Source organism: Microcebus murinus, chromosome X, assembly GCF_040939455.1.
Source record: "Microcebus murinus isolate Inina chromosome X, M.murinus_Inina_mat1.0, whole genome shotgun sequence".
Taxonomy (NCBI): Eukaryota; Metazoa; Chordata; class Mammalia; order Primates; family Cheirogaleidae; genus Microcebus; species Microcebus murinus.
In genome coordinates this window covers 70,554,719-70,568,541 of record NC_134136.1, presented here as the reverse complement: position 1 = coordinate 70,568,541, position 13,823 = coordinate 70,554,719, and the positions used below count along the sequence as shown (strand labels likewise).

At 35.2% G+C, this 13,823-nt stretch overlaps 1 protein-coding gene across 1 annotated transcript; it reads left to right on the top strand.

The window, feature by feature from the left end:
• Positions 1-2,636: 2,636 nt before the first annotated feature.
• SPANXN4 (SPANX family member N4) lies at positions 2,637-4,959 on the top strand. Its single transcript, XM_012752737.3, has 2 exons — positions 2,637-3,646; positions 3,829-4,959. The coding sequence occupies exons 1-2, from the start codon at positions 3,503-3,505 to the stop codon at positions 4,057-4,059; spliced, it is 375 nt and encodes a 124-aa protein (XP_012608191.1). The 5' UTR covers positions 2,637-3,502; the 3' UTR covers positions 4,060-4,959.
• The last annotated feature ends 8,864 nt before the right edge of the window (positions 4,960-13,823 follow it).

Below are 13,823 nucleotides of genomic sequence, written 5' to 3'. Positions count from 1 at the left end.
GTACCTCTCCTACTAATTCATAATGTTTGTGGTCCTTATGATTGTTATAATGCTGATGAGCATTGATTTTCTTTAATGCTGATATTGTAGTATCACAAAGCAAGCAAATCATCTTATCTTTAATAGAAACAAGACAATATTGTCATTCCCAGTCCTCATTAAAAATTTGTTTTCTTCCTTCTGTGTTCTGTTGGTCTTCTTTGACATGATGGGTTGTTAAGCAATGCAACTATTCACAAATTGCACTTCAAATAGAAACACAGTGCACCATTGTCAAGAGCTGGTAACAGACTGGCATTTTCAATCCCCATAAATTCTCACCAACCAGCCTTGTGCAGTAATGGCACAAGTCAGTTGGGGGAAGTTTAAACTAAATCATGAGCACAGCAGCCATAGATTTAGCCCTTATGACTTACTAATGTTCTAATTGTGCCAGTCAATCTGAGAGGATCATTTGATTGAAACTTATTTATTCTTTGGTATTTAAAATCTATTCATTTTAAAAATAAAAATATAAAAGATGAACAAAAATGTATTAATAAAAATCAAAGAATTTGTTCTGTAAAATTTAGATTCAGTCAAAAGGCCACACTTAAAGACCTAGATAGCCACAGGTGGCTTTAAGGCTGCAGCTTCCCCATGCCTGGAGCAGATGATGGTTATAAAAATGTTATAAATTGAGTGTGTCTGGAGGTTATCAGGGCATTTTGATAGGCCTTTCTTGATGTTCTGGTGTATAAGAGAAAGGTAAGTGAGCTGGAAAAATACTGGAACAAGAATCCAGGCTCTAGGCCTGTTTTGTTTGTTTTATTTTTTAATTTTTTCATATTTTTGAGTTGTATAAATTCCTCAAAAGAATTGGAAAAGTAAGTGTACACCTGTTGGGGAATGACAGGGCCATGCCTTCTCTATCATTGCCTCCTCTTTTTCTTTTAATCTTTTAGCTTATTTTGAAATAATTATAGATTCACTTAAAGTTTCAAAGGTATGTACAGAGAAGTCTTGTATATTCTTCATTCAGCCTCCCCTAATAGTTAAAATCTTCAGTACACCATTACAGCACACTATCAAAACCAGAACAGTGATTTGATACAATTCACACTTTATTCGGATTTCACCACTTTTCTTTTGGCTATTTTATATCTTGTATTTTCACATCGATGTTATAATTATCCTGTCAATTTCTACTAAAAAAAACCTTTCTGGGATTTTGATTGGGATTGGGTTGAATATACAGTTGGATTTGGAAAGAATTTTACAATACTGTATATTCTAGCCTATAATCAAAGTATGTATCTCCATTTATTTAATTATGTCACTAATTTTTTTCAATGTTTTATAGTTTTTAGTGTACCAGTCTTTTTACATCTTTGGTCATATTTATCCCTAAGTATTCCATAATTTTAGTGATAGTTTAAATTTCACTGTTCTTAATTTCAAACTTCCAGTTGTTCCCTACTAATCTATACACACAGAGTTAATTTTTTTAAGTGTTGCTATCGTATCCTGCAACCTTGCTAAGCTCAGTTATTAGTTGTAGAAGCATTGTTTTAGATTGAGTTTTGTATACAATTTCTCATGTAGTCTTTGAAGAGACACTTTTACTTCTTTGTTTCCAATATAAATGTCTTTTCTCCCCTTGTTGCACTGGAAAGAACATCTAGTACAAAGGATAGCAATATATACCCTGGGTTCACACATTCATTTTGGGTTTGTAGTATCCTGCATGTAAACACCCATAACAATTTTTATCACATGAATGCCTGCTCCTTCTCCCCTACAATGGGAAAATATATATATTGCCTGCATTTACAGGCAGCCCCCAGGTTATGGAAGACCTGACTTACGGCATTCCATATTTACAAACAGGCTTTCAAACTTCCCCTTAAAGATAATATATAATTAAACTAATAATTTGGGCACTAGTTTCTTCTGCATATGTAAACAAAGCCCATGGCCTAAGTGGTTCATTGGGGCAGCGTGTTTATTCTAGTGACTAGTCTCATTGTTTATATGGTCTCTTACATACATTATCACTTTCATCTTAACTATTTTATTCACTTTATTCTGTCTGTGTTTACCCTTATGATAATGCCACCAAAGCAAAAGTCTACTGCAAGACCAAGTGAGCCTGCAGCAAAGAGAAAGATGATTACAGTGGAAAGGAAAGTGGAAATAATTAAGCTTTTGGAGAAACACAAGATGCCATCATTCATTGGGAAAGCATTAGTCTTCAGTTGCTCAACTATCAGAACAGTTACAAAGGATAAAATGAGAATAATGGAATATGTGAAAGGCAGTGCTCCAATGAAAACATCAATTATTACTATGCAGCATAGTGGGTTAATTATTGAAATGGAAAGGTTATTATTGATTGGTTAGAAGATCAAATTTCTATTAGCCTAGTGCAACGTTAGGTGTGTATTAACCTTTAATATCCTTTATAGAAATTTCTCCTATCTTCTATTTAAACTTTTGGTATGAGTTTGTTTTTATGTTCTGTTTGTTTGAATAAAAAGAAAAAGCACAATAGCTTCTGTAACTTATTATTATAGTACAGGAGTGTTATTATTATCATAGTATATTTTTTTACCATCCCTCTCATGCGCGCATGCACCACCTGTGAGCAGCTGCATGTGGTCTATTATAGTATTAAACAGTATTATTATTACCACATATGAGCCATTATAGTATTGGCATTATTTTATTATTACTACTGTATATGCACTGCTCATCATGGATCTGAGTTACATACAAATCTGACCTAAAGACATTCTCAGGAATTTATCTCATCTGTAACCTGGAGACTACCTGTACTAATATGAACACATCCACTTGATTTGAAATAAGGCTAAGATACCGAATAATGAAAGTCAATTCACTGAAGTTTTGACAGGCTGAAGGCGATGATTTCAGACTGGAAACAGAAAATCGAAGATAACTACAGGGACATTGGGGAAAAGAAGGTGGATTGAAAAGTTGTATGGTAGTAGCCAAAAAGTAAATTATCTTCAAGGTGCATAGGAGACGATTGTAGGGATGAATCACATGTATCCACCAAGACTTAAATGTGGCCACATTAGCTTGTAGGGATTTTAAGTAAGGTATCCAAAATACCTGGTAATGGTTAGGGCTGGGAGAGTACACAATGAATCGCTTAATAGAGGAGGTTGTGGGAAAAGACTTGAAGAAATGACTCTCTTCTTTCCATGTGAACCATGAGAATTGAAGATGAAGAGATGAGGAGGGATAGCAGGTCAATTTGGGATGCATCTTTAGGGGGTGTTGAAGCAACAACAGCATCTTGGCCTTCTCTCCTCCTCCCCCACCCATGGAGGTGTCAAGGGTAGTGCTTTGTGATGTCTAAGCCATCTCGGGGTTACTATTGGCTGGAGTAGTGCTGGATGACCAAACAAAGCTTAAGGATGTGGTTCTCACTACCCCCAGGAAGGTATATATAGTGAGGGAAGAGGCCTGGGATAGACCACTGGGAGGCTTCAATATGGCTAAGGAAATCTGCACACCAGAGGAGCCTAGCATAGATATGCAACAACCAACTGTAAGCATGGAACAGCCAACTCCAATCACCAAAGGCAGGAAGGAGATAAAGACCCTCTGTCAACACAACAACAAAGAAAGTGATAAGGTCAGACTACCTTAGCCATGACCCTCCTCTTCTTCTCCACCCCACAACTCTACTCTGTCCTTCTCTGGCACAAACCCCTTCCTCAACCAGCATCCATTCTCATAAAATTCCCCTTGCCATCCAGCTATCATCCTTTTCCCCAAAAGTAATGCCCTTCTGGCCTCTCCCTCTTTTCTTCACAGGTTCAGATGATACTCATAATAGTAAAATTAGCCCTTCAACAGAATGTGAATAAGATGAAGAAAATAAAAATGCCAACAATAATAGTCTGTTTCTACAGGGTGCATAAGAAAAGAAATTCAAATCAGCTGAAGAATAAAGAAGAGAACCCAGATAACTCCATCGATCCAATCAAAGAGACCAGAGACCTAGACCTATCTGTGGAGTCTTCAGAAAAAGCTATGGAGAAATAGTCAACCATGGAGAAACCAAATCTGACAAATACATGGTACACCAATGGCAATGATTAAAATAAAATAAAATTTTAAGGGCAGATGTCTATGTGCGTGTATTTCCTTCTGTTCTCTAATGATAGGAAGGAAGGAAAGGAAGGGAAGAGGCAGACATTTGAAAAGGGGGGAGGGACATAGGGTCCTGCAGGTTTGGGAGACAGATATACAGGTTGACAGCCAAACATTGTAAATAAGGATTGGGGGAAGACTGAGCACTGAAGACACATTTCCTTCTTAAAATTTGATTTCACAGGAGAGGAGGAAAAGGAGTTGATATTTCTTGGAGGGTGTGTGTATGTGGAGAAGGACAGATGGGGATATCTATAATGTATACAGGGTGGCCATGACACTCTTCCCCAAAGGCAGACAACAAAATCACCTTCAGGCCACATAGCTTATAGGGGTGTATGTTGTTATGTACCCAATGCTGTGAGCAACTAAAGGTCTTCAGAAGTCAAAAAAACTCACCCTACAGAAAGTCACCAACAGCACCTGCCCCTTGCCCCACATACACATACTAAAATAATGATGTTTGAAGGCCACAGTTCCAAAGCCAATGAGGGCAATTTCTTATTAAGAAACTGAGGATAGAGGAGCAGCCTACCAAGGGTGAGGCAGTGGGAATGGTCTGGATCTGGCATAGCCAATAAAAGGGAGCATTGTCTACAGAGAATTTTCGCACAAGAATAAAACAAAAGCTGGTCTTTTTATTATCACCTCTGTAAGCCAGCATTTCTAAAGAATGTCAGTAATCAAGTAGTCTTCCCCTGAAAACAATATTGTTTTTGTTAGAAAGGGTATGGTAGAGTTGCTTTGAATCAAGTGTACAGGGGTAGATATTTATACTTTATAAATTTTAGGAAGATATTTGAAATTTTAATATTTGAACTCATTCTCTGGTAAATGTTTCATTTGATTTATACCTTAGTATTTCATTTTATTTGGAGTGACTGTAAATGATATCATGTGCTTAATTTCAATTTCCATATGTTCATTGTTAGTATATAGAAATGTGATTTATTTTTTATTTTTTAAATAAATTTTATTATGTATATTTGGGGTTTACAACATGATGCTATGGCACACATATAGATAGTGAAATAGTTACCATACTGAAGCAGGGTAACATATCATCTCATATAATTACTTTCTTTGGTATGTGACAAGAGCAGCTAAAGTCTGCTTATTTAACAAAAATCCCTAATATAATACAATTTTATTAACTTTAGTCCGCCTGTTGTACATTCGATCTCTACACTTGTTAATCCTACATATCTTTTATTTTGTATCCTTTGACCTACATCTCCCCATTTCCTGTCCCTTGCCTTACCCATGGTAACCACTGCTCCATTACCTATCTCTGTGTATTTGAGCCCTCCCCTTTTTAAATATTCCACCTATGAGATCATGCAATCTTTTTCTTTATCTGGCTTATTTAATTTAGCCTAATGCCTCCAGTTCCACCCATGTTGTGGCAAATGGCAGAGTCTCCTTTTAAAACTGAATAATATTCCATTGTTATATATATCTCCCACAATGTTTAATCCATTCATCCATTGGTGGGCATTTTAGGTTGTTTCCATATCTTGACTATTGTGAATAATGCTGCAGTGAACTTGGAAATGGAGATATCTTTAAGATGTGGTGATTTCATTTCTTTTGTGTGAATTTGCAGACACAGGATTGCTGGGTCATATGGTAGTTATACTTTTAATTTGTTTAGGAACTTTCATTCTGTTTTCCATAATGGCTATACCAATCTAACTTCCCACCAACAGTACACTAGAGTTTCCTTTTCTCCACACCCTTGCCAACATTTGTTATTTTTTTGTCATTTTGATAAAAAAAAAAACATCCTAACTGGTGTGAGGTGATGTTTTATTGCCATTTTGATTAGCTTTTCCCTTATGATTAGTGATGTTAAGCACCTTTGCATATACCTGTTAGCACACCACTGCAAGAAATAATGCAGAGATTCCTGTGTAACCTTTACTAAATTTCCTCCAATGATAATATCTTGCAATAGTGCAGTACAACTTCACAACCAGGAAACTCACATTGATACAATCTATCTACCTGATTCAGAGTTCACCAGTTTTGCATATGCTTATTTGTGTGTGTTTAGTTATATAGAATTTTATCATATGTCCAGATTCAAGTGACAACCACCATAGTAAAAGTACAGAAGAATTTCATCACCACAAGTATCTCTCCAGTTGCCTTTTAATAGCCACACCTACTTACCCTTCCCTTCATGTTCATAACCCTTAGAAACCACTCATCTCAATAATCTTGTCACTTTGAGAATGTTAAACAAATGGAATCATTCAGTATTCAACCTTTTGGAACTGGCTTTTTCACTCAGCATAAGTCTGTAGGAACTCATTCAGGTTGTTGCATGCATCAATAGTTCATTAATTTATATCCCTGAGTGTGGTATTCCATGGTATAAATATACCACAGTTTGCTTAATCATTCCACTTGTTGAAAGGCTTCTGGGTTGTTTCTAGTTTTGGGCTATTACAAAGAAACTTGTTATAATCATTCACATGCAGGGTTTTCTGTGAACATAAGATTTCATTTCTATTTAATAATTACTCAGAGGTATAATTTCTGGGTATTATGATAGTTATTATGTTTAGTTGTATAAGAAAATTCCAACCTTTCTAGTATGTCTGTATCATTCCAACCAACAATGCATTAGTGATCTAGTTTCTTTGCATTCTCACTGCCATTTGGTTTTGTTACTTAAAGAAAACTCCTTTCTGATAGATATGTAATATCTAATTGTGGTCTTAATTTGAATTTCTCTGACTGCTAATGATTTTGAGCATCGAGCATCTTTTTTTAATTTTTTTTATTTTTTCATATTATAGGGGTACAAATATTGTTAGGGTTACATATATTGCCCCTGCCATTCCTCCCCATGCCCTCCACCACCCCGCCTTAACAAAACATCGAGCATGTCCTACTCTCAGGTGGTGAGCATCTTTTATATGTGCTTATTTGTCGTTCATATATTCTCAGCCCTCTCTTTTCTACAGGTTCATAATGGTGGCTTAAAATTGGTATTAACTGATAAACACTTCAGTGCACATATAGTAATAACATTCTTCGGGTATTGGGCAGATACCTACATAATGAGTGCTATGTGCACCGTCTGGGGGATGGACATGCTTGAAGTTCTGACTCAGGTGGGGCAAGGGCAATATATGTAACCTAAAGATTTGTACCCCTGTAATATGCTGAAATAAAAAAAATTAAAAACAGGTGTATTTACAATATATGTATCAAGTTTTAAAATGGCAAAAGGATTGGACAAGTTTTCTGATAACAGAAATCTAAATGCAATAAGAGTTTCAATAAGCTAGACTCTGAACCACTAGAAGCAATGGATTTAATCAAATAAGGAAAATTTTGATAGAAAAATTTGTCAGGTTCATATCTTGCAGTTCCCAACCTAACATCTGTGAATAGAATGGGAGACATTTAGTTTAACAGTAGTATAAAAATATCAACTCAGACATTTTCAATTGACAGTATATATATTGTAAGCCAAGGGCGTGAAAAGGTTGTTCAGAAGCTACTAGTACCTTTGATTAAGTTCTATGGAAATGTAACTAAAGTAAGAGGTGAAATTCTCTCTGTGTTTTGTGTTGATCAAACTATACTTGAAGAACTGTTTCCAGTTGTGAGTTTTATGCATTAGGAAGAATAGCAGCAAATTAAATAATAACTAGGGAATGAGAAGAAATCTGGGTGATGATGGCACTTGAAATGGTGTCATAGGGCAAATGATGGAAAGAAGTGTATAAGGAAGGGTCCCAATGGCAAACACATTATATACTCTAATACAATGATTTGAGGAGAGTTTAATAATTGAATGATTACAAAGGAATGGGACAGGATAGGGCAACCATAAGAAATAACTTGGATTTGGAAACAGGAGGGCAACTGCTACCACCTGTTATTGGAATCTGAAGAACGACAGAGCTGTGTGGAGAGAACAGTCAGATGAAAAGTGATGACATAGAGGGATGAAACAAGACTACAAAAATCATTCAAGGAGGAAATCAGAGGAATAAATACTCTGACTTCATTTTCCTCCTTTGCTCCAATCATTTGCATGGATTTCTAATTGACTAAAACTAACTAGAAGTAGTAGAACAAGAGAACCCATTAATATAGATGATGGTTCATATTCATCAGATTTTTGAAGGCACAAAGCATAGTGGGGAAGAGAGGCAAATGGATCTGGTATTGCAAATGGAGGGTATAATAATAACATTGAACTCAGAGAAGCAAAAGTATTAGGAGTGATCACCATATCTTTCTGCAGCTCTCTGATATTGGGTCATGTGGAATCAGGTTACACAGACTTTTTGAGTGTCATATCTCTGATTAGTAGTACCACAATAGGGAACTCAGGAGAAAGTGGCATAAACTCCATTAAGCAGTTGATATGGATGAGTTTGTCCAGGAAAATCTGTTTACAAAATGTTCAATTGCAATTTAAGGACATTTTGCTCTTTCCTATGGGCACAAATATCTCTATGCCTGTCACTCTCTACATCAAAATATCTGCTACTTGTAACCATATTTCCCCTAGTAGAAAGTAGAAAATTGGTATGTTTTTTTTTTAATTTAAGTATATTATGGGGTTACAAATTTTAAAGTTTCAAATAATGCCCTTTCCCCCTCTCCCCCCACAAGTCTGACCTTCCAGCGTGACCATCCCCCAGACGGTACACATCTCACTCATTATGTATGTATACAACCGCCCCCCTCCCCCCTGCCCAATACCCAATTACTGTAGTTCCTGTGTCCACTTAGGTGCTGCTCAGTTAATACCAGTTTGGTGGTGAGTATATGTGGTGCTTGTTTTTCCATTCTTGGGAAACTTCACTTAGTAGTATGGGTTCCAGCTCTAACCAGGAAAAAACAAGGTGTGCTATATCACCGTTGTTTCTTAGAGCTGAATAGTACTCCATGGTATACATATACCACATTTTATTAATCCACTCATGGATTAATGGGCACTTGGGTTGTTTCCACAGCTTTGCAATTATGAATTGTGCTGCTATGAACATTCGAGGGTAGGTGTCTTTTTTGTACAGTGTCATTGGATCATTTGGGTAGATGCCCAGCAATGGGATTGCTGGATCAAATGGTAGATCCACTTGTATCGCTTTAAGGTATATATTTTAAAGCTTGCTGTCTCTTGAAACAGAAAAAAGTTACATAATGTAGAAACTTAAACAGTGGCAAAGATATGTTTTAGCTTGACTGCTAACTTTCTGAATGTTCAGACTTAATTTTGTTTTCTGTGGTATCATAAGCACATAGCATGAAGCCTGTCATGCAATAGGCAGTCAGTAATATTTTCTGAATGATGACCTAAGCATAGAAAGTGAGGGGTAGCAAGGTGATGGAAAAAAAGACGGATAGTGACTCATGTTAAATGTTGCTCTAGTCTTAGCTCTCGTTATAACTAATAATATAATCTTCGGCTCGTTAAATAGATTCCCTTGAAGGTAATGTTGAGGTATAATAAATTCTATGAATCTAGATTTAATCATTAAAATTTGGGTCTTCAGCTTCTAATATGTAGCACATTAATCTGAGTGCAGAAACATCCAAAATACTGAAGACAGTGGAATGAGTCTCTCTACCTGAGTTTCAGTAGAACACAGAGGCTGATATCTACCTCAAAAAAGATTGTACGCATATACGATAGATATGTTTATCTTAATTATGTTTTTATTTTAATCTTATAGACCTCTAATTTTATTTTAGTAAAATTTAAACTAATGCACATTTAAACTAATAATATTTCCTTTGGATTAAAATGCTTCACTAACAGTGAATAACACTACTAGTAATACTATCTAACATTTTTGAAGAATTATGTCTAACATTTGTTTAGCATTTATTAAAGATCATGTACTTCTTCTGCATAGTGTAATTTAACTCTCACTACTAACTTATGATCTGTATAGTTTTGCTATCACCATCCTTAGGGAATGATAGATGGAGGCCATATAATAAGTGATGAGGTAGAGATTCAAACCCAGGCAGTCTTGTGTACAGAATCTAAACTCATATCTCCTCACTATAAAAGAGTTATCATCACTTGACTTTTCATTTGAGAGCTAATGGCAAATGCACATTTTCTATGATATAAATTTAAAGATATTATTATTGCATACTTCAGTTTTAGAGCCTGAATTACAGAATTTTTCCTTCTATTGCACGGACACTTAAAAATACTTGAATTGATGATTATCAGATATTGCTTAGAAAAATATACATGCATTTGGAAAATTCTCTTGCAAAGAGTTGTCACAGCTGGGTTAATTTGGAATAATTATCATGAACGGATCGATATGACCATAAACTAATATAGCGCCAGTTCTGTCAATCCACAGTGTGCACCTGGGTGGATGTGTAGTATGCTCTCTGATTTATGATGTCCTACATGAGGCAAGATTTACTCATCACAGGTGTTATTTGTCTTCCATTCTGTGTGCTATTGCATGTGAGACTGAACTGCTCCTGATTATTGTTCTGAAAAAGATATCTTTATTTTATTTAAAGAATTTTATATATTTTCCATGCACTTTGGAATTTTATTCTTTTGTAGGTCCCACTTTCAGTTAGACTTTTTCTTTTTCTTTTTCTTTTTACAATTCTCTTAACCAGCTAGCACGGGAAAACAAAATGGCTAAATTGGTCAGCATTCCGCATTTTAAGAACTAGCATTAAATCAAATATTTCTTAATTTATATCAGGAATAATGGTAGTAAATGTTTATTGTCTGTTTCTAATGACCTGCAATAACATTTTAGCACCAAAATGTATCATCTCTATATAAACTTAACAGGAAACACAAGGAAGACCAAATGAGACACAGAGGCACTATGGCTAGACACAGCTTGAGTCTCAGATCCTACACATGAAAAGGTACTGAAAAAATTATAGAAAGTTTCTTTCTTCTTTAAAATTCTTTTTTCCAGTAATATTCCCTATTGAACAAAATAATTTTTGTATACTATAGCATAGTACAGATAAAAGTAAAACTTTTGAGCCTTACACATCTGGGGTCATGACTTTGGGTAAATAATTTTGCCTATATGAGAGTTGGTGTAAACTGTAAATGGGGCTACAAATTATCATTATTTCCCCCCCTGAGGATTAAATGAGAAAATGCCTGCCCATCTAATAGATTAATGACTGTTAATTGTTATTCCAGGAATGGCTAAACTATTCTTTCTTGCATGCCAATTTTTCAAAGCAGAATGAAAGTTTATCAGTCTCTTATTAAAAATTACTGTGGCCAAAGGACAATGTAGGGAGTTGTAACTGAGGAAATCATGTGCATCTGCAGAATAGCTATATATATATATATATGTCTGCTACAGATTTACAGACCTGCAAAGGCACTCATGGCTAGAGAGTGACTATCACCTCTCTCTAGTCAACTTTCCTCACTTAATAAAGAGTTTCATAGCAGTTAGACTTACTTATTTGCAAAACCAAGAAGGAAAGGAAAAATGGCCATAAAATAGGCATCTTTTGATAAAGAGGAAGTGACATCAACAAATATAGCAGAGAACTCCAAGGCACCCTCCTTTATACTCTAACTCCCCTAAACAACTAATGAACTGGCAAAAACCGAACTGCCAGAATCAATGTTTGTTGAAATCTAAAATTCAGTTAAAAATTACAACAACAAGGCAAAGACTTTATGAAGAAATAGCTGCTGATTTATAGAGAAGAAGTGTTGTAGTATTTTAAATTGCCTGTCTACCATCACTCACACCCAAGATTCGCAATAGTAGTAAGGATAATAACATGCACTACACTCTTGTTGCAGATTCTTAGTGCCAGAGGGAGTAATGCAGACTTTATTCTTAAATAATGTGGCTGTGGGTTGTGACCTGTCTGGCTGTTTCTGTAAAGACTGGCATGAAGGCTTTCTTTTGTTTTGCGCAACTTGGAATATTTCCAAGGCTGGGGAAGCTTACTGTATGGCTTTGTCTAAAAATATTTAAAGAAAAAAAAATGTTGGTTGCTGCAGCCTAAAGCAAAGGACAACACTTGGGACAAGAATAATCTGACCAAGAAGCCTGGGAAGGAAGAGGTTGAGAAAATAGATATATGTGAGAATAAATAGCTTTTAAATCTTCTATACGTACTGGAAGATAGAGAAATCCATGTCCACACCCAGGGTGAGATTCATGCTCAGAAAAAGTCTGCAAAGGCCCTAAGCTTTTACCACTGGCTTGCCTCAGTTTCTGCATAAGTAAGAAGTGAAAGCTAAGGTAGAGTTGTAAACACTTTGGCAAAGTGTTGAAGAAGTGCCACAATGCAAAGCCAATCTGCAAAGACTAAGAAAGTATTTTAATTTAATTTTTTTTTAATTTTTTTTGGCTCCAGGTACTTAAAGTAATTTTTTCAAAACACCAGCTGAACACTAAACTAATAGAACACAGAGTTCAGTTGCCATGCATTAAAAAAAATTCCCATTACAGAAAGAGTTTAGAAAAATCAGCAAACAAGTAAACAATAGTAACTCATAACAGGTAGCACGAATAAATCCTATGGAGAGAGGAAAATGTAATTTCTACAGTTGCCACATTATAGCATCAAAAATGTCAAGTTTTCAGCAAAAACTATGAGATATACAATGGAATAAGAAAGTATGGTCTTTTCATAAGGAAGAGGAAATTAATAGAAACTGTCCAGCAAAAAGCCCAGACATTAGACTTCTAAACAATGATTTTAAATCAAATGTCTTAAATATCCTCAAATGGTTAAATTAAAAAAATGGAATAAATAACCAAAAGAAACCAAGAGAACAATGTCTCAAAAATAGACAGTATCAATAACAAGGTAAAAATTATTTAAAGCAACTAAATAGAAATTCTGGACTTAAAAAGTACTAAAGCTGAAAAAAAATTCACTAGAGAAGTTCAACATCAGATATGAGCAGGCAGGAAAATAGCAGTGAACTTGAAGTTAGGTTAATTGTGAATATCCAGTCTGAGGTTCAACAAGAGGAAAGAATAAAGAAAAATTAACAGAGCTTAGGAGACCTGTGAAACTCCGCCAAACATATCACATAATGGAATGTCTGAAAGGAGATAAAAGAGCAGAAAGAATATTTGAGAAAATAATGGTTGAAAATTTCCCAAATTTGATAAAAGACATAAATTTCTAAATCCAAGAAACTCAACAAACTCCAAGGAGTATGAATTCAAAGAGATCCACACTGAGACACATTATAGTCAAATTGTCCAAAGCCAATGACAAGGAGAGAATCTTGAAAGCAGGATCAAAAGAGCAACTTGTCATATACAAGTGATGCTCAATAGAATTACTATCTGATGACTTTTCAGAAACCATGAGGATGCTGAGAGAAAAAAATCTGTCAATTAAGAATTTAATGGAAAGATACAGACTATCAAATTGGGTCCAAAAGCAAGACCAAATTTTATGTTATCTATTAAAAAAACATTTTCAGTATAAAACACATGTAGATTAAAAGTAAAAGTCTGGAGAAAGATATGTCATGCTTACACTAATTCAAAGAAAGGTGGACCAGCTATATTAATTTCAGACAAACCAGACTTTAGAGTAAGGTAAATTATCAGGTATAAAGAGGGGTATTATGATATAATGATAATGTGGTCAACTCTCCAAGAAGATATAACAATCTAGAT